General features: G+C 46.8%; 1 protein-coding gene across 1 annotated transcript; it reads right to left on the bottom strand.

Moving 5' to 3' along the window:
- Positions 1–1718: 1718 nt before the first annotated feature.
- Positions 1719–11457, bottom strand: LOC140900214 (chymotrypsin-like elastase family member 2A). Its single transcript, XM_073317071.1, has 8 exons — positions 11415–11457; positions 11035–11123; positions 9101–9198; positions 6924–7052; positions 3861–3997; positions 2987–3132; positions 2455–2607; positions 1719–1736 (listed from the first exon to the last, which is right to left on the bottom strand). The coding sequence occupies exons 1-8, from the start codon at positions 11455–11457 to the stop codon at positions 1719–1721; spliced, it is 813 nt and encodes a 270-aa protein (XP_073173172.1).
- Between the last annotated feature and the right edge of the window lie 9211 nt (positions 11458–20668).

The following is a 20668-nucleotide window of genomic DNA, read 5'->3' on the forward strand; positions in this document are numbered from 1 at the left end:
TTTAGCAAAAAAATATTTTGATGGCTCTTTAAGAACTCTCCCACTAATGAATTATCACAACCGTCCACGCTTACCAGGAACACCAGAGTAGCTTAGACCAGCTGCAGCTAGTCTGTGATGCTTAATGGCCGATTCTCCCTTTAAATAAAATCAGGAGTGTGATTCCTTTGGTTGCTGTTTGAAGACACCAATTACATTATTTCCCCCTGCAGCTGACTCACTTGGGTGCTGGTCTTATGTACGAGTCTGATTGGCTTTACTTTAGAAACACGGTATGCCTGGCACCTGCACTGTTAATGCTCCTCCGGGGAGAGGGAAGCAGAAGACTTATCTGTGGGAAATGGAGCTGGGGGGCCCTGTCATGTGTCACAGAGAGCTGCAGCTAAGCAACACACGCCTTCTGGACAAGTGATATGGCAGGGCTAAGGTTGGTGAGGGACTCTGCACGAGAGGGGAGAATCTGGAGCGCTGCGGTTTGCTACCGTACATTCCCTTTGCTGTGCTAAAACGTGGTCTCTCGAAATCCAAGTAAGTTACTGCTACTGTAAGCGCTTATTGTCCTTTGCCCCCTTCCTTTGCACCCTTGCAGCTTCCCTTAGCCAGTTGGCTTTGAGTCGGAACGTTCCCCAGGCCATGGCTCATCCTGATCCTTGCTCACATGTGCAGGACTGAATTGACCAATTGTCTGTCTTCGGTTTTGCTCCTTTCTGGAGCATCAGAGCTCCTTTGTTAGGATCATTTGACTAAAGGCAATGGGAATGTAGGTGGCCCTCAGTCCTTCCAGGCTGTTTCTGTTCAGTAGTTCCCGGCTCTGAAAGCTCAAGGCAGACGGGGTAAATTTATGGCCTTTCCCTAATTCTTTCCAAGTGGGTTAAATTTTATAGTGGTAGAAAAATGAACACTGGCTTGTGTTTTCCCCTCTGCAGGTGTGCATGAAACTCCAGTTGGTATGAGATTTATGGGCTGCTGGGGAGAGAGAAGCACCATGGGCTCCATTCCCCTTAAAAGGGTAAAAATGTATCATCAGAAATTATCCTCCGTCTTTAAAAGCCTCCCTGATATTTCAAAGTGGCTTTCAGGTGGTTCCCTGCTCTACGGCATGTTCTTCAGCCAGCAGCTGCTCCAGGATCATTTCCAATAGCCAGACATAACCCAACGAATAACAAACCACTGAATAGGGGAACGGCCAGGAGCTCTGCGTTGCGTATTTTGAGAGCATTGCCAGGTTCTTGGGATTTATAGTTCTTATCATTCCCCCGTGCTCAGGTGAAAGGCAAAGGGAGAGTTGGCAGCTGGAAACTAGTATGGGAATGTGGCATTAGAAGGGAGTGTGGGGACACCAGGGTGACAACACACATTTCTCATGTCAACCACTGTAGAAGGAGATGGCTCTGGGTGAGCGCCTGCCCCCCGTCCTGTTCCCCCATTCTTGTGTCTTGCTTCTTCTTCCACTTTCGGTCACGATGGGGTTTATCTAATGGAAGAAAATACTCCATTGCATAACGCCCTACCACCGTGTCATATGCTTCATCCTAAACCCTCCCTTTCCCCGAGGCACAGGCTTTACATGTCCGTTGCAAACAAACGTTGGTTATTTATTATACACAGATTCCTTCAGTACCTCAGATTGGAATTTCATGAGTACGACTTTATTTCAAGCAGCAAAATTGCTCCCCACCCCCAGCACAGGGTTAGTCTGTTGTCCATGGCTCTTCAGGTTAGTTGTTTGCCATAACCTGCAGAAAGTGTAAAACACAATGTGTGAGGGGGAAATCAAACCAGAAAACTAAGGAAATCTGTAAATAGGGCCACCCAAACGCTACAAATTGTCCCTTTAAATACATAAACCAGTCCTACAACCCTCTCTCTTCCTAAGGATTTAAGACAGGTGATTTGGCTTCTGTGTCATCCTTTATGTGAAGTGTTCATTTATAGTTAATAAATATTTGATAAGAACATTATAGCCATGAGCGATATGTGTTCCTGATCATCAGAGTAATAGATGATAGCTAATTAAGTTGTTGGACATCAATTACCATTTATTAAAACTCTATAAAATATACCCTTAATATACAACATGACAGATTTATTCCAAAACATCTGAACTTTGGTTAGAAATGAAGATCATTTGGATAGTTGCATTCAACCGGAAGACACCTCACCTTTGCTGCAGGAACTAATTCTCTAGAAACAAGACAACATTCTCTCTTGTTGTGGGATTGTCTACATGGTGAAGTTATTATGGAATAAGTTAGGGGGTGAATTTAAAGTGCACTAACTATTCCGGGGTAAGTGTGTGTGCATGGGAAGCAACTGCTGGCCAGCGTATCCATATGGACAAACCCTCAGTCTTGAACTGTTTTGCAGGTGTTTTGTTTTGTTTTACCCCGAATGACCATTTAGAAGTTCACAGCAGAGTTTGTTCTTGCTCAGCAGCAGATACTAGACCCTTACCGTAGCGATCCAGTTGTTGAAAGCCGAGACTCGAGTGAAGACGGAGGGTTTGCGGTAATAATTACAGCCTAGTGCGGAGCCAAAGCTGACTATGCCATGAACTTCCCACTTGCCATCAGCACCTCTGCAGTTCAGTGGGCCACCAGAGTCCCCCTGCAAAGAAGGAGAGGCACAGTCATTGAACGGGTCTCATATAATTAGAGATGGGACATGGGAGAAAGGCAGGAGTGTGAATGAAATGAATATAGGTTCTGTCTTATGAGAAGGCTCCCAGCTGCCATGTTGAGGCCCAACAAGTAGGGGGAGTTTGGATCCAGGGGTTTGGTGTGGATCCTTCTTGCACGTGAAGGTATAGAAATGTGTTTATTAAATAGTCCTTCAACACGTTAATTGCTATCAACCTCTACGAAGGGGTTTCAAAGCCCAACTAGAATGGGTAGGTCCTAGTACCCTGCCTCATCTTCAGAGTCCCTTCCCATAATGCAGAACTTTCTAACGCCATTCCCATAAATGCCAAGTTCTCCGGACTCACGTTGCAGCTGGAGATCACTCCGTCGCCGCCTGCACAGACCATGGTGTGTTTCACTGTGCTACCCCACCAGCTAGGCAGGGAACAGGTGGCGTAAACAATCACGGGCAAAGGTCCTTGCTGCAGTTTATCTGGCAAAGCACCGTTTGCTGGAAGGGAACAGAAACAAGGGAGTAGCATTAGCTCCTGGCAGTCAAGAAACAGCAAAATAACGTATCCAGGTACAAGAGTCAACAGGGATTCCAAGCACAGAGGGGTTGCAGAATCCAGTCCTTAGCACATCCCTCCTTCAGAAAAGTGTCTGAACTAGATGGATAATCCTCGTCCATTTTAACAATGGCTCTCTGCCTATATCACATGGGAAATCAGCTGGTGGCCGAGCACTTTAACATTCACATATCAACACCCTACTGGCGGTAGCGTCAGCGAACAGGTCAAGGAATGAATAGGCCAGGATCCCTGCTCTGTGCTCTCACCTCTCTAGGTGATGCATCCTGGTCAGGATTGAAGCACGAGGCTGTTGCCTGCATTGTACCCGTTCTCTGCACAGGGGCTTCCCTGTGCCAGGCTGGCTGTCCCACTCTAACATTCACTTCTTTAAAGTGGCTTTTCAACTCTTCCATGAGCACTAGCAGCCCCAGCAGCCTTCAAACCACTCTCACTTGGGTTACAATTGCACCTCGAGGCCTCAGCTGGGGTCCTGACAAAAGCTAAACATTCTGCAAGGAAAATGCAGAAACTTCTCTAGTGCAGGAGTGGCGCCAGACCCTGGTCAGCTCTCTCTTTGAATTGAGGGCTGAGGGGGACCAGAAAAAAGAACCTTATTCCAGTCAATCCCAAAGGAGATGTTACCACTGAGAACTGTATTAACACTTACTGTACAGCCTTCCCCATCCAGTTACGTAGCAGATGACGCCAGAGGCCAGGAGACTGTTTGCCGGAGGGAGGCAGGCCGGCTGGATTTGATTGCTCAGAGCAACGCTCTGGGAGAGTTTGATCAAAGCGATGTCGTTGCTGTGTTCAGAAGCCGGGGTTGAGGAGGGAGCGTGCACAGAGGGAGAGTGGAAGAAAACACAGACCCATTAATATGTAGCATTTATAGAGTGCTCCGCCTATTCGAAAGAGGGGCCCTGCCTTTAGCGGGAGGAGGAGGGAAGGAACGTCCTCAGGGCTTGGCAGAGGGGTCCCACCCCTTGGTGTTGCCCATAACAGACACTAACACATGCCTCGGTGCCCATAGGCCCTGGTGGAGCACCTTGATTTTCCTTCCTCATGGCCCAAAAGCCGTGTGGAAATCCAGGTCCCAGCATCTCCAGCTCCTCTTTCCACATAGGGCTCAGTTTGAGAGGCTTGGCCTGTCTCTGTCAAGCTTTGGGGTAAACTCAGCCTGTGACTATGAGAGCTTCTGGAGAATATATGGAGAGCCTCCTGGAACTTCAGGCTCGTCAAGGCTTGTCAAGCACTCGTTTCTGTTCAGCTCCCTGTGGTAGGTGGGCATCTCCCTAGAGAGGTGCCCATGCTGTTACCGACTCATCCTTCTACTCAGAGACTCCCAGGAAATGGCCTTTCAGCCAGAGGCTTCCTTGTCAGGCTGGGGTTCTGTCGGGGCCGGGGGAGTGAGACCTTTGTCTTTGTCTTGGAACCCCCCAAATGGATAAAAGAAAAAGGGCTATATGGCTTTTAGCTTATGCAGTAGAGGCTCATGCATTTAGCTCCAGACATCCCAGGTTCGATCCTGCCCGCTGACGACTGGGGTCTGTCAGTGTTACACAAGCAGTTTTTGAAGGGAGGGTTAGCTCAGTGGTTTGAGCATTGGCCGGTTAAACCCAGGGTTGTGAGTTCAATCCTTGAGGGGGCCATTTAGGGATCTGGGGGAAAAATTGGGGCTTGGTCCTGCTTTGAGCAGGGGGTTGGACTAGATGACCTCCTGAGGTCCCTTCCAACCCTGATATTCTACGATTCTATGAATTCAAGAGACATAACTCTTTCTCTTCCAGTCAGTGCTGCACATACTCCATCTCAAACACATGCCTTAATGCCACCTGGCCCTGTTGGAGCACCAGGACTTTCCTTGTGTGTGGCCTGTGAGGTTTGTGTTTCAGTTTATTGCTGAGTCAGCATCCAAACGTACAAGGACTCATCTGTGGTCCGTGAGCATCAATGATTCCATAACTGATATTTGTTTTTCTTTTTACCACTCGGGGTTTGCCAAAACCCTTCCCTCACAGCAGGGCAGTGTTCTGTACCTTTCCTCTCCAGACAGGGCAGCATTTAAGTAATTTTTCAAGCCTTCCCGAGCCTCAATAAACATCATGGTATTGTGCCCTGTAACTGCTAGACTGAGGTGTAATAAACCAGTGGAATCTAAAAGTGTCGGCTGCAGTTGGACATAGTCTGGCTCTGTTTAATGGTGTTCAGCCCTACATTTGGCAGATGACATAATGTAGCAAGTTTCTTAACTGCTTGGTGTTCAGGCCTCTAAGGGAGGCGGCTTGACCCTCGGCAGTTATCATAAGAGCACAATGCCATTCTATTGATGCCTGCTACGCCCACACTTGAATACTGCGTGCAGTTCTGGTCACCCCATCTCAAAACAGATATAGTAGAATTGGAAAAGGCACAGAAGGTCAATAACAATCATTAGGGGTATGGAACAGCTTCTGTATGAGGAGAGATTAAGAAGGCTGGGACCTTTCAGCTTGGAAAAGAAGCGACGAAGAGGGAATATTACTGAGGTCTGTGAAATCATGACTGGTGTGGAGAATGTGTTATTTACTCCTTCATGTGGCACAAGAACCAGGGCTCAATAATAGGCAGCAAGTTTAAAACAAACATAAGGAAATACTTCTTCATACAACACAGTCAGGGGATGTTGTGAAGGTCAAAACTATAATGGGGTTCAAAAAACAACTAGATAAGTTCCTGGAGGACAGGTCCATCTATGGCTATTAGCTAAGATGGTCAGGGATGCAGCCCTGTGCTCTGGGTGTCCCTAAGCCTCTGACTGTCACTCGATGATTGCCCTGTTGTGTTCATTCCCCCTGAGGCATCTGGCATTGGCCACTATCAGAAGACAAGATATTAGACTAGATGGACCATTGGTCTGAGGCAGTATGGCCATTCTGACGTCCTAGTTCTTGTACTACTGCCTTGGGGAGCTGGGCTTGGCCACATACTTGGGGATGAAACGCGTAGAAAGTTGGAAACGGAGCTGATTCATGGAGCTAATGCACTAGGACTTCAGCAGAACCAAGGAGTCCTTCAGCAACGTGGCCTCAATCCAAGTTACTAATAATACTTTGCACTTCTAGTAGCACCTTTCATCTGAAGCTTTCAAAGGACTTTACATACATTAAACATATGTATGAAATGAACCTCTCCACATACCTGTCTCTTCACCCACTGCTAAGATGCAGGAGACACTGTTGGGTCAAGCAAGGCAGCTGTTAAGCAATAAACAACTGTGCTATGCAGCCATTGAACTGAATTCACTTGCAATAGGTGGAATTTGGTTTGGACACGGGGGTTAATTCACCTGTACTCTTACGAAAGCTGCTGTGGACTCTTTAATAGCCACAAGTGGTCAGCAGCTCAGGTGAATGTGTCTGAAAGTTTCGGAGATAGTGGAGGCTGAAGGCATCACTTAACTACTGGGGAGGTGACTCCTGCACTGGCATCTGTCCCTTTGGGGGTGATGGGCATCTGCTCGCTGAGCCAGGCACGCCCATCCTCCATAATGTGACAAGGGTTTGAACTGTGGAAAGGTTTCACCACTCCCCACATCCAGTCACCCAGTATTTTGGAATCATCAGACTGAGCCTTGCTGTAACAACTGGCTCCAAATTTGGAGCTGCCCACCGTGTAGGGGTGTTTGGACCGAGAGGCCTTGGTTTAGGGCCCTATCGCTAATACTTTTTATAAATAGCTGCTATTAACTTACCCATTTGCAACACGGTTTGGGTTCCAGCCTTCATGGACAATGATTTTTTCTGGACTGGCTGCAATCGATCCTTGTTCAGTAGCCTTTAGGTTGAATTTGCCAAGAAACACTCGATAGGTCAAAGAAGAACTGGGGAGGAAAAGAAACAGGGAGAGATAAGAACATAGGAATGGCCATACTGGGTCAGACCAAAGGTCCATCCAGCCCAGTATCCTGTCTACCAACAGTGGCCAATGCCAGGTGCCCCAGAGGGAGTGAACCTAACAGGTAATGATCAAATGATCTCTCTCCTGCCATCCATCTCCACCCTCTGACAAACAGAGGCTAGGGACACCATTCCTTACCCATCCTGGCTAATAGCCATTAATGGACTTAACCTCCATGAATTTATCCAGTTCTCTTTTAAACCCTGTTATAGTCCTAGCCTTCACAACCTCCTCAGGCAAGGAGTTCCACAGGTTGACTGTGCGCTGAGTGAAGAAAAACTTCCTTTTATTTGTTTTAAACCTACTGCCCATTAATTTCATTTGGTGGCCCCTAGTTCTTATATTATGGGAACAAGTAAATAATTTTTCCTTATTCACTTTCTCCACACCATTCATGATTTTATAGACCTCTATCATATCCCCCCTGAGTCTCCTCTTTTCCAAATTGAAAAGTCCTATCCTTTTTAATCTCACCTCATATGGGACCCGTTCCAAACCCCTAATCATTTTAGTTGCCCTTTTCTGAATCTTTTCTAATGCCAGTATATCTTTTTTGAGCTGAGGGGACCACATCTGTACGCAGTATTCAAGATGTGGGCGTACCATGGATTTATATAAGGGCAATAAAATATTCTTCATCTTATTCTCTATCCCCTTCTTAATGATTCCGAACATCCCGTTTGCTTTTTTGACTACTGCTGCACACTGCAGGGAAGTCTTCAGAGAACTATCCACGATGACTCCAAGATCTTTCTCCTGATTAGTTGTAGCTAAATTAGCCCCCATCATATTCTATGTATAGTTGGGGTTATTTTTTCCAATGTGCATTGCTTTACATTTATCCACATTAAATTTCATTTCCCATTTTGTTGCCCAATCACTTCGTTTTGTGAGAGCTTTTTGAAGTTCTTCACAGTCTACTTTGGTCTTAACTATCTTGATGCTTAGGTGTGTAGCTCCCTGCTTCCTGCACAGTTACACGCTTCTTTGGGAAGGGCGGCCAAATGCAGCCTAGGGGTCTCCAGTGGGAACCCTCGGAGAACTGCAGGGGCCAGCATGCATTGATCTACATTAACAGCCGTTGGTTTAGGACGGAGCATTGCATGCTGGAACCTATAGTCACTAGAGGCTGCATCTCCACATGCTCCTCTGCCTCCTGCCAAGATTCCCGCTAAACGTGGGCCCCAGCTGATCTTCGAGCTTGAGGCTGCCATTTCCTGGCACATCTGAGCAATTCCAAAGGCCTCTCTGGTAGTGTGATAATGTCTATTACGAAAGCATCTCCACTGGTAGAGAGGTGTGTGGAAGAGTATTGTGCACCCTGGCCATCTGACCTCAGACACAGCCCGCCCATATCTGGGCTCATATCTGCTCTGACGATGCTTTCCGTGACTGGAGTGGTAGTAACCAGCCGCAGTGCATGTGTGTACGGGAAACAGGCCTGTACTGCGGGGCTGGGTAGGCAGCTGGCCTTGACCGAGGCATTTAAGGTGATGAAGTCAAAGCTGATCACGCCCCTCATTTTTACAGCATCCCATAATCTGAGAACAAGAAGCTCTCACTGAAATTGATGGCAGGTGACTTTAAATCCAAAGGGACGATTTCCTCATGGAAGTGGGTGCGCTAGTTAACCTATGGAACTCACTGCTACATGTGCTTGTAAAGAGAACACGGCTGATTTTAAAAGGGGCTGGACAATTTAATACCTAATATGTATTGTTATACATGCAAAAATAAAGTCAACAGTGCAGGGCATGGCACAAGCAGGGGAAGAGGAAGGAAGTTTTCCCCTTCCAGTGAATCATCAGGTAGGGGCCACAGCCAGAGACACGATCTAGACGTGATAAACTTTTTAGAGGGGGAGAGCCTGTGATTAATATGCTTCGGCTTTCTCTTTTCCTCAGAGCATTTACAGCTTTCTGCACGTTGACTTAAAAGAAATGATTGTCCAGGCTTCGGCAGCTAACATACCTGATACAGTGAGCAGCTGTCATGACCCAGTTGGGTGCAATGAGGGTTCCCCCACAGGTGTGATACCAGTTACCACTGGAACTGTATTGCAGGGAGACCTAGGAATGATATGGTAAGAATGCTACTCTCTGATCGACTTCTCCTTCTGTTGCGAAGGTGAAAAGCTGAGCACCCAAGTGCTCCATGTCCAGATCACTCTCTTGTGAAAAGGTTTTTTTCCAAAGTTTCATTTCACCGTTGCTTTCCCAAAGCTATTTACTAAGCATGGGCCAAACAGAGGGTTGTATTTGCTACAGAAGAAATGGGTTCATGAAAGACCTCTTTGTCACTCTATGTAGAAATAGGGCCCTGTTGGTGGTTTGGGGGGTTTGTTTTTTAAATATTTCACTGGGTTTAGTGGGCCTGTGGCCTGATCATGGAAATGGAATCTAGGGAAATAGGGATCTGTGAACTCCTGAGTTGTCGCTTTTGTTCTGCCTTTGACTCATTGTGTGACCATGGGTAGGTTGCTCAGCTTCTCTGCCACAGTTGCCCAAATATGCCATGGGGATTGTATCAACAGTACAGGGGTGTCATTTATTAACCTTTCAACAGGTGAAGAGCTAAATAAGTGCAATTTTAAAATGTATTCTAGGAGTTAAATAGTCCCTATTTTGAGACACCGGTTACTTGCCGAGCATGGCTCTGCAGACCTAGCAAAATATAATGACATCGATCTCTTATTCCTCCAGAGCTTTCATCCTGATGGATCCGAGCAGGCTTTGACACTTAGCTGACCTGTCAGCTGCAGATGGGAATCGCTTCGCTCCCCAGTTAGTTCTTGAAAAGAGCACAGTAACGCTGCACAACCATCTGGGATGTTGTGATTAATAGTAGTCATTAATTGGTAACTTGTCTTTAGCACACTCCGTACGAGGAGCTCCAGCATTAGCAAATGAATCCCGACATGCGCCCTTGGGAGTAGGATCAGAAATGGAGGTGCCGTGTCCCAAAATTGCATGTCAGGATCATTTCCCAGCATGCTCCTTGTTTGCTATTTATTGACAAGCTTATCAAAGGGCTCATCACATGGCTCTGGGCGCAAAGAGAGCCCGTTCCCACACCCACTGAAGCCAGGGAGAGTTCCTCCTCCTCACTGATTTCAATGGGAGCTGGATTGGGTGCTAAGTGACTTGCTTTAGGGCAGGCAGTGAGTCTGTGGCAGAGCTGGGGATAGAACTCAGTTCTCACACCTCTTCTTGCACCTTAAGCACAAGGCCAGTTGGCCTTGTAGTGTGTCCCATTTAGAATACAGCCAGGATACACCTACACGGTCTCTCACTTTGTTGCTTCTGTAGGCTCAGCTCACACACCCACCAGGGGTCCTTAAGTTGCATTCCCCATTCTACCCCCTAAGCTCCTTGTGTGCTGCCCTCCCGTCCCCCTCACGTCAGGGACATATGTAAATAATCCCGCTTGTATAATTTCTTAAATTATTTCTTTTCTTTCCATGTGGGAGCAAAGTCCTTCAGGGGATCAAAACCTTCTGCTCCATTGGGATGCTGGGCAGGGCTGAGATCTGGGGCGTGTTGTTACACTGGAAGGGGTCAATGGCTGCCATCAACCACTTCCCTGATCTATGTCTATTATTATAGACCCAGCTGTAACTGCTGGGTCTGCTAACCAGATGCCGGGGGCTCCAGGTATCCTCCACTTTTCTGCCTTCTCGTTTTCCAATTTTCACTAAACTCAGTAGGGCTCTGACCACTGATGCCTAGAACGTTCCCTGGAAGTTTGGAATTGATCGGATACCATGTTCAAAAGTTATCGCATATCAGACAGGGAAATGCCATCAACGCGCGTGCAGGCTGAGCAAATCAAGGCCCAACGTAATGGGAAGGCAAGGTGGCTCAAGTTATCCTGGAGTGGGCTAAGGAAACCCGGGAATCACTAACCTGCCAGGGCCAGCTGAATGGTCTTGCATCGTCTCCTCCAACCACTCTGTTCAAGAGAGGTGGGTAGGCGGGATTCCCACAACTGAGGGCTGCAAGAGACACAAGATGGGGTCCGCTTTAGAAATCAGAACAGATCAAGCCACCAACCAAAACCGACCTGATCTTTGTGTAACACGTTTGAACTTAGGGGACCGATTTGGCGCCCTTTCTATCACCACAGAGGTTTCTAAGCCATAGTCTATTCTGACCCTTACACTGCACCCATTACTCTGATATCTCAGCACCTCCAGGCTGCTGGTCAGCGTCAGGACCACAGGATCAAGCTCGAAATCTGCAATTGGTAAAACAGATGAAATCCTACGTCTAGGCGGGATACATACCCCCAGTGGCCAGCGTCAGGGTAGCGAACAGGATACGGATCATGGTGCCCTGTAGCTGTGTCAGGAGCAGTGCCTCTTCTGAGCCCCCTTATATGTCCGTAGCGCTTATCTCTGGCAGATAGGGCCTGGAGCAGGGGGCGTGTGGCTCAGTTGCCAGTGGGAAGATTTCGCACCTGTGGGACATTTTCCTGTGTGCACATGCTAAAAAAAGATGGACCTTGAGATGCTGGCTTCAGCTCTGCCTTGTCTGGGGAGTGCTGCGTGAGCTGGATTTTGTTTGTTGCAGCTGTTCGCTCTCCCGCTACCTCGAGTCCTGGTCACAAATATGTGGATAGAAGGGAAAGTTACCTGAATTCGGGGGGGGGGGGGGGAAGGCGGTAAATCTCCCTCCAGCAATTCATGGGGAACCCTTATGATGTGGCACTCCATATGCTCTATGGAAATATGCTTATGAATATGACATAATTGGAAGTGTGTTCATCCTATTGGTTTGCATGTATTATTTCTATATCTGGAATTAGGAAAATAAGATATAAACTTTAATCACTGATGTAAACATATTAAGTGGAGGCCATTAAGGGTGTTCCAGAAACAATCAGTTGTAAATGGCATTAGTTACTTGAAAGCCTTCGTGTGTACGTGTGGGCCAGTCCATGGGGAATGGTGCTTGGGGGTCTTACAGTGACATGTGACCATGTCGCCTGACAATGAAATCCATCTTAAATCTGGTACTTTTCCATTTAGAAGGAGGGGTGGAGACCCAGAGAGACAAAAGAGTCCCGCCTTGTGCCAAAGATATAAAACGGGGTGGAGCAGGACAAAAGAGGCAGCCAGTCATGAGAAAACCCCTGCTTACCACATGAGATGTCTGCTGGATCTAACAAAGACTGTACCGGGGAAAGGATTGTGCCCAGACTAGGAAGGAATCTAGTCTGTGAGAGGTTTCAGAGTAGCAGCCGTGTTAGTCTGTATTCGCAAAAAGAAAAGGAGTACTTGTGGCACCTTAGAGACTTACAAGTTTATTTGAGCATAAGCTTTTGTGAGCTACAGCTCACTTCATCGGATGCATTCAGTGAAAAATACAGTGGGGAGATTTATATACATAGATAACAGGAAACAATGGGTGTTACCATACACACTGTAACGAGAGTGATCACATAAGGTGAGCTATTACCAGCAGGAGAGCGGGGGGAGGAGGGGGAACCTTTTGTAGTGATAATCAAGGTGGGCCATTTCCAGCAGTTGACAAGAACATCTGAGGAACAGTGAGGGGTTGGGGGAGGAGGGGAATAAACATGGGGAAATAGTTTTACTTTGTGTAATGACCCATCCACTCCTAGTCTTTATTCAAGCCTAAGTGTAAGCAGTGTCAGGATGAGCTCCACCCTGACATCTGGTGGTGAGGTGTGGCAAGTTGTGGAAAAGAACTTCAGGGGCCGAGCTCATTTGCATAGGCACACCCACCCCGCCTAGAATGAGGCCATAGCTGCCCAAATGGTCACTTTGGCTGCTGTGGGATCCCCAGTGTCTCTGTTATTGGGGCAGGAAGAATAAATTGTTATTACCCTGATTATGGGAACTGTGCTTGGAACTGTTCTTGGCCTTTTGCTATGATGGAGGGACTCACCATCAACTAAGTAGCACTCGCTAAACAAGGGTCATGGGTTCCAAAACTCTGTGAATTGAGAGAGGCTGGGGCCAAGTATTAATGCTTGGTGGCATGGGCCCCTTACCTGCTAATTGCACTTTCTCCTCTATCCACTGTGAAATATCAGAGCTAATTTTGATTCCCTTAGGAGTCTAATTACAGGCTGCTGAGCTCACTTTGGGCTAATGGCGCACCAGCACTGAGGCTCCCCTACTACAAGCTGAATTCACCAAAGAGCTGAACTGACTAAGAGCTGAAATCACTGAGCGTTGTGTTAAGTAGTGGGGGAGCCTGAAGATATATAGTGGAGAAGTTTGCTGGACGGCTGGAGTGCCTGGTGGACAGGCTGGTGGAGCAGTTCATAGGATGGCGGGAGCTGCTGGTGGGACACGGAGCAGTTCATGGGACGGCGGGAGCTGCTGGTGGGCTGCTGAGCGGAGCTGAGCGAAGGAGTTCGTGGGGCGGCTGGTGGAGCGGAGCGGAGCGGAGGCCTATGGAGCTGTGGGGCGGTCAGCTTCAGATCATGTAGGGTGCCTTTTACCCCCGCCCCCATCTCCACCCAGGTTGGGAGGTAAAGCTCTCCAGATAAACTTTTGAAATCTGGGGCTGCCCTGACCAGGGACAGAGACTTTTGGTCATTGGACGTTTGGGACTTTGGGTGATTTGGGGTTGCTGGACTCAAGAACCAAAGGGAAAGGGCATGCCCCAATTTGCTTGGGGTGGGTTTTTTGCTCATGGGTTGTGTTATGAATCCTGTTGGTGGTGTTTCCCCAACATAATGCCACACTGTTTCTCTCTGTTATTAAAAGACTTTTTGCTACACTCAGACTAGGTGCTTGCGAGAGGGGAAGTATTGCCTCTTGGAGGCGCCCAGCGGGGGTGGTATATATTTGTCCCAGGTCACTGGGTGGGGGCTCAAGCCGGTTTGCATTGTGTTATTGGAATGGATCCCCTAGATATTGAACCTGGCCCTTGTTGCTGCCAACTCTGATGGGCAGAAGGGTTACATAAGTTACAGTTTGCAAATGAATTCTAATTCAGCAGTCTCTTGTTGGAGTCTGTTTTTGAAGTTTTTTTGTTGAAGAATTGCAACTTTTAGGTCTGTAATCGAGTGACCAGAGAGATTGAAGTGTTCTCCGACTGGTTTTTGAATGTTATAATTCTTGACATCTGATTTGTGTCCATTTATTCTTTTACGTAGAGACTGTCCAGTTTGCCCAATGTACATGGCAGGGGGGCATTGCTGGCACATGCTGGCATATATCACATTGGTAGATGTGCAGGTGTACAAGCCTCTGATAGTGTGGCTGATGTGATTAGGCCTTTTGATGGTGTCCCCTGAATAGATATGTGGACACAGTTGGCAATGGGCTTTGTTGCAAGGATAGGTTCCTGGGTTAGTGGTTCTGTGGTGTGGTGTGGTGTGGTGTGTGGTTACTGGGGAGTATTTGCTTCAGGTTGGGGGGCTGTCTGTAGGCAAGGACTGGCCTGTCTCCCAAGATCTGTGACAGTGATGGGTCGTCCTTCAGGATAGGCTGTAGATCCTTGATGATATGTTGATGATGCATTGGAGGGGTTTTAGTTGGGGGCTGAAGGTGATGGCTAGTGGCGTTCTGTTATTTTCTTTGTTGGGCCTGTACTGTAGTACGTGACTTCTGGGTACTCTTCTGGCTCTGTCAATCTGTTTCTTCACTTCAGCAGGTGGGTATTGTAGTTGTAAGAATGCTTGATAGAGATCTTGTAGGTGTTTGTCTCTGTCTGAGGGGTTGAAGCAAATGAGATTGTATCGTAGAGTTTGGCTGTAGACAATGGATCGTGTGGTGTGATCACTTTTATTAATTTCCCCAGAGTAAGTGATTAATACCTGGGCCAGTAAACAACCATGCATATCTCTCTATCAGTGTTACAGAGGGGAGACAATTTATGAATTTGCCCTCTATAAGCTTTATACAGAGTAAAATGGATTTGTTTGGGGTTTGGAACACATTGGGAACTGGGTGTCTGGGTGCTGGAGACAGGTAACCTGCTCAGCTGTTTTCAGTTAAGTCTGCAGCTTTTGGGGCATTTGTGTTGCAGCAGGCTAGCATGTCTGGCTCAACAAAGTAGGGTTCTAGAGTCCCAAGCTGGTACGGAAAATGGGCTCAGAGGTAATTTCAGCACATCAGGTGACAGTCCCAAGGGATCTCTGTGACCGAACCTGTCATACCCCTAGTCCACAAGGTCCTCCAGGAGCCTCTGGTGTTGCAATGGAAGGATCAGGCTCAGGGCAAAGCCACCAGGGCCTGGGTTTGAGGGTTAGGTAAGGGGGAACATGCGTGAATACGGACATTTGAGCACGTGGCCAAAGGGGCAAAGGCGTGGGTTGGGCCTGCATTGAAGGGACGGGCATCGGAATATTATTAGACCCTTGCCTAAGTTGCCTTTTTTCAGGGGGTGAGATGGGAAGAACAGTGGGCACTTGGGAGCAATAATTATAGCCCCCACCCCAAAAAATATAAAGACCCAAAGACAATTCCCCTCCCCACCTTCTCCTTCAGCCCCAAAGGAATTGGAAAGCTAGAAACTGTATGTAATAACTTTTTCACAGTCCTGGTAAAGCTCTTCCTGATGGAAACTCACCAGGCTGCTACGTATGGGTCCCACCACATTGGGCCGTGTGAGGTTTAGGCTTTCCTTGGTCTGGGTAGACTCCAGCACTGTCTCTTTCTTTTGGCATCTCTGGCATGGTCCCATAGTACAGGCTGTTTGTCTGTTTCCCCATCATGGCAATGGGACATCAGGGACTAGCTGCCCTAGGCCCCCCCAGAATAAGTGCTGGCTCCACAAAGACACCCCAGTTGCTCAAGCATTCCCTGGCCCAGGTCTCCCACCTTTGTGAGCTCTCTGGTTTACACTTCCCAGTTGATGCACACACTACACAGGCTTTGCAAAAGGGGAATCCTAAACCAATTCCTCTTTACTTCAGGCAGCACAAAAGATAGACAGATCCAGACATAATAATAAACACATCTGCACCTTTTTCCCCTTCTCAGTTGTCCTCACCACTCTGGAGCATTCTTTGGGCTTAGGTCAGAGTTCTTTAGGGTGTCCAGGATCTCCCTCCTGCAAGTCATAGCTTCTCCTTCAACTCATGGAGTTTGTCAAACTTCCTTTGACCATGGCTGGTTGAACAGTATAAAAAGGTCCTCTCAGCTAGGAAAGTAACCTTCGTTGTTCCTTTCTCTTGACACAAGCTTCCTTTTATCTCTCTGCCCGGCCCAGGCTCTGTGTTTGTAAAGGGCTGTACCCTCACCTCCTCTTTGTTCTCACTCCAAACCCCTTCCCTGCAGACACACTTGGTCAAACTGGTTTCCCTAGACTTCAGCCATCCCATTGTCTTAAGGTGCTCCAATATGTATGGGAGCAATTCATGTTAATGACTCTCCATTGTCCCTGGACTGGGAGAGCCATGCTACCAGGCCTGAGAGCATATATTCCCACACCCACTGAGGCATTCAGTGGTACAGCAATTTCATAAAATAATCCAGAATTCATATGTTCTACATAGATTCTCCAATTTTCCACACTTTACATAAAGAACTATTATTATTAATAATTGAAAACAAATAAAAATATAACCCTTCTGCCATTTGGAGTGGCAGCAAGAAGGGCCAGATTCAATATCTAGGGGGGTTCCTTTTCAACAATATAACCAGAACCAGCTTGATCCCCCACCCAGTAACCTGGGAAAATTTCAGTCTAAGAGGCATTTCTTCCCCTCTTACAAGCACAGAAAGAGTGTGGGGTAAAAGCCACCATGCTCCCTCCACTGCTCACCACCCCCACCTCTCTTCTGTAACCTCTGCCAGTCAGACGCTTAGTGACTTTCAGCTCTGGGCAGAATACGATCCTACCACAAGGGATTTCAGCTCTCAGTCATTGTCAGCTCTGGGCAGACACACTGTCCCACTGTGACGTTGCACTCCATGTGCTTTATGAAATATGCTTATGAATGTGAATATGATGTAACTGGAATATGCTTCATGCAAAAGGTCTCTTGTAAAGTAGCATTACAAATCTTATCATCTACTGCGTGTGCTCCTCCTGTTTGTTTGCATGGACTAGTTCTAGGGCTGGAGTTAGGAGAATAAGATACAAACTTGTGTTACTGATGTAAACATACTAAGTGGAAGCCATTAAGGGTGCTTCAAAATCAATGACCTGTGAATGGCTCTTGTGGCGGGTTCGGTCACAGAGACCCCCCCCTTGGGACTGTCACCTGATGTGCTGAGACTGCCTCTGAGCTCGTTTTCTCCTGCCAGTTTGGGCCTCCAGAACCTGCCTTGTTGAGCCAGACATGCTGCAAACACAGACCCAGCGTCTGGGCCACTCCCCCAAAGCTGAAAATATCTTAGCAAGTGCTCCTGTCTCCAGCACCCACACACCCAGCTCCCAATGGGATCCAAACCTCAAATAAATCAATTTTACTCTGTATAAAGCTTATACAGGGTAAACTCATACATTGTTTGCCCTCTATAACACTGATAGAGAGATGTGCACAGCTGTTTGCTCCCCCAGGGATTAATTACTTACTCTGGGTTAATTAATAAGCAAAAGGGATTTTATTAAATATACAAAGTAGGATTTAAGTGGTTCCAAGTAATAACAGACAGAACAAAGTAAGTTACCAAGCAAAATAAAACAAAACATGCAAGTCTAAGTCTAATACAGTAGGAAACTGAATACAGGTAAATCTCACCCTCAGAGATGTTCCAATATGCTTCTTTCTCAAACTGGACTCCTTCCTAGTCTGGGCCCAATCCTTTTCAGACCAATGTTGTAGTTTATCATGCAAACCCCCATAGTTGCTGTCCTTTGGTCCAGTTTCTTTAAGGCATCTCTTTGGGGTGGAGAGACCATCTCTTGAGCTAGCTGAAGACAAAATGGAGAGGCTTCCAGGGCCTTTCATATTCTCTCTCTTGTGGGCGGAAACCCCTTTGTTCTTCTGTGCAAAATCACAGCAACAAGATGGACTTTGTAGCCACCTGGACAAGACACATGTCCATGAATGATTCAGCTTTTTGCAGGCTGACACCATTGTTTACACGTTAGTTTGAATGTTCCCAGGAAAGCTCAGATGTGGATTGACGTCTCCCAAAGTCCATTGTCAGTTAAGTGTTTCTTGGTTGGGTACTTACTCAGAATAGGCCTTTCTCAAGAAGTTGACCAAATGCTTCACTGTGGCTACTTAGACTCAAACACATTGAGCTACAAATACAGAGCCAATATTCATAACTTCAAATACAAAAATGATACACACATACAGACAGTATAATCATGACCAGCAAATTACAACCTTTCCATACACATCTTACTTGACCTTCTTTGTACAAGATTTGGTGCAACTATTGGACCTTGGTTCTATATGGTCTATAGATCTGTATGGTCACAGTTTATGTCAGTAATGTCACAGCTCTGTTGCAAACCAGCCTCTCTACATGTGGGCCAGCCCAGGAAGAATGGAGGCACATGATTCCACATGATGCTGGAATCCATTTTAAATTTTTCCATTTAGAAGGAGGGGGTGGGGACCCAGAGAGACAAAAGATTCCCTCCTTGTGCCAAAGCTATAAAAGAGGGTGGAGCAGGACAAAGAGGCTGCCAGTCATGAGAGAGCCCCTGCTTACCACCTGAAATGTCTGCTGGAATTAACAAGGACTGTACCGGGGAAAGGATCGGGCCCAGACTAGGAAGGAGTCTAGTCTGTGAAAGAAGCTTATTGGAACATCTCTGCGGGTGAGAGATTACCAGTCATCAGTTTCTTAATGTATTAGGCTTAGACTTGCATATTTTTGCTTTATTTTGCTTGGTGACTTACTTTGTTCTGTCTGTTATTGCTTGGAACCACTTAAATCCTATGTTGTATACTTAATAACATCACTTTTGTTTACTAATGAACCCAGAGTAAATGATTGATACCTGGGGGAGCAAACAACTGTGCACATCTCTCTATGAGCGTTATAGAAGGCGGACAATTTTTCAGTTTACCCTGTATAAGCTTTATACAGAGTAAAACGGATTTATTTGAGGTTTGGATCCCATTGGGAACTGGGTGTTGGAGAGGTAACCTGCTGAGCTGTTTTTGGTTAAAGTCTGCAGCTTTGGGGGTCTGTGTGGGAGTCTGTATTGCAGCAGGCTAGCGTGTCTGGCTCAACAAGGCAGGGTTCTGGAACCCTGGCAGGGAAAATGAGCTGGCAGGGAAAATGGGCTCAGATGTAATTTCAGCACATCAGGTGACAGGCCCAAGGGGATCTCGGTCATTGACCCCATCACAACTGATTTTAAGCTCTGATTGAGTATTTAAAATAACAAAGAGGTTCTTATTTAGCTCTAGTCTTTGAACAGTGGGGAGAAACAGACTAAACCAGTTTGGGGAGAGCCCTTCGAAACGGTTTGCAGTCTTCTGACTTAGATATCTGTCTCCACCCCTCTTACTTTCTCAGGACTCTGGCATTCATGCTCCTGGCTTAGCGAGGTTTTTTCAACTTAGTGTGACTCCCTCATTTAGGACAGGTTAAGCACAGTCCCGCTTCCCTGTATTCTTACAATTATTACAACATTGGTAATCATATTTCACTACCCCTGCATTCAGTATTAAGGTGATTTGTAACCCAACACCAGCCAAAGTTGATCACTTTGACACCACTCTGTCTGCTGAATATCTAAGCAGAGCAGGAGCAAACTGTATTTACATAAACACAACCAAAGTCTCTCCCCCTCCAAGCTAGCTGCAAAGGGAGCATTCATTCAGACCCTGCTTACAAATATGGCACCTTTCATCCATCTGGCTTTGAGTCGGAACTTTTCCCAGGCCATAGCTCATCCTGATTCTTGCTCACGTGTGTAGGACTGAATTGACCAATTGTCTGGCTTCGGTTTTGCTCCTTTCTGGAGCATCAGAGCTTCTTTGTTAGGATCATTTGACTACAGGCAATGGGGATGTAGGTGGCCCTCAGTCCTTCCAGGCTGTTTCTAATGGGTAGTTCCTGGCTCTGAAAGCTCAAGGCAGAGAGGGTGAATTTATGGCCTTTTACTAACTCTTTCCAAATCGGTTAAATTTTATAGTGGTAGAAAAATGAACACTGGCTTGTGTTTCTCCTCTGCAGGTGCACATGGAACTCCTGTTGCTATGAGATTTATGGGCTGCTGGGAAGAGATAAGCATCATGGGCTCCATTCCCCTTAAAAAGGTTAAACTGTATCATCAGAAATTATCATCACTCTCAAAAAGCCTAACTGACATTTCAAAGTGGCTTTCAGGTGGTTCCTTGTTCTATGGCATGCAATTCAGCCAGTGGCCGCTCCAGGAACACATCCAACGGTCGGCCATAACACAATGAGTAAAGGCATCAAATCACTGAAAGGGGAAGTGCTGGGAGCTCTGCATTGCGTATTTTGGGTTCCCATCAAGAGCATTGCCAGGTTCTTGGGATTTATAGTTCTTATCATTCCCCCATGCTCAGGTGTGAGGCAAAGGGAGAGTTGGCAGCTGGAGCCTAGTACAGGAATGTGGCGTTAGAAGGGAGTGTGGGGACACCAGGGTGACAACACACATTCCTCATGTCAAC

The sequence above is a fragment of the Lepidochelys kempii genome, chromosome 18, assembly GCF_965140285.1.
Source record: "Lepidochelys kempii isolate rLepKem1 chromosome 18, rLepKem1.hap1, whole genome shotgun sequence".
NCBI classification, from domain to species: Eukaryota; Metazoa; Chordata; order Testudines; family Cheloniidae; genus Lepidochelys; species Lepidochelys kempii.

Excerpts from the sequence above, each read along its gene's own strand:
- LOC140900214 (XM_073317071.1), bottom strand. The coding sequence starts at position 11,457 with ATGATCCGTATCCTGTTCGCTACCCTGACGCTGGCCACTGGGG. Across the intron at positions 7,053-9,100 it reads ACAGCTGCTCACTGTATCAG|TTCTTCTTTGACCTATCGAG; the intron begins GTATGTTAGCTG and ends TTTCCTCCCCAG. Across the intron at positions 2,608-2,986 it reads GAGTGATCTCCAGCTGCAAC|GGGGACTCTGGTGGCCCACT; the intron begins GTGAGTCCGGAG and ends CCTTCTTTGCAG.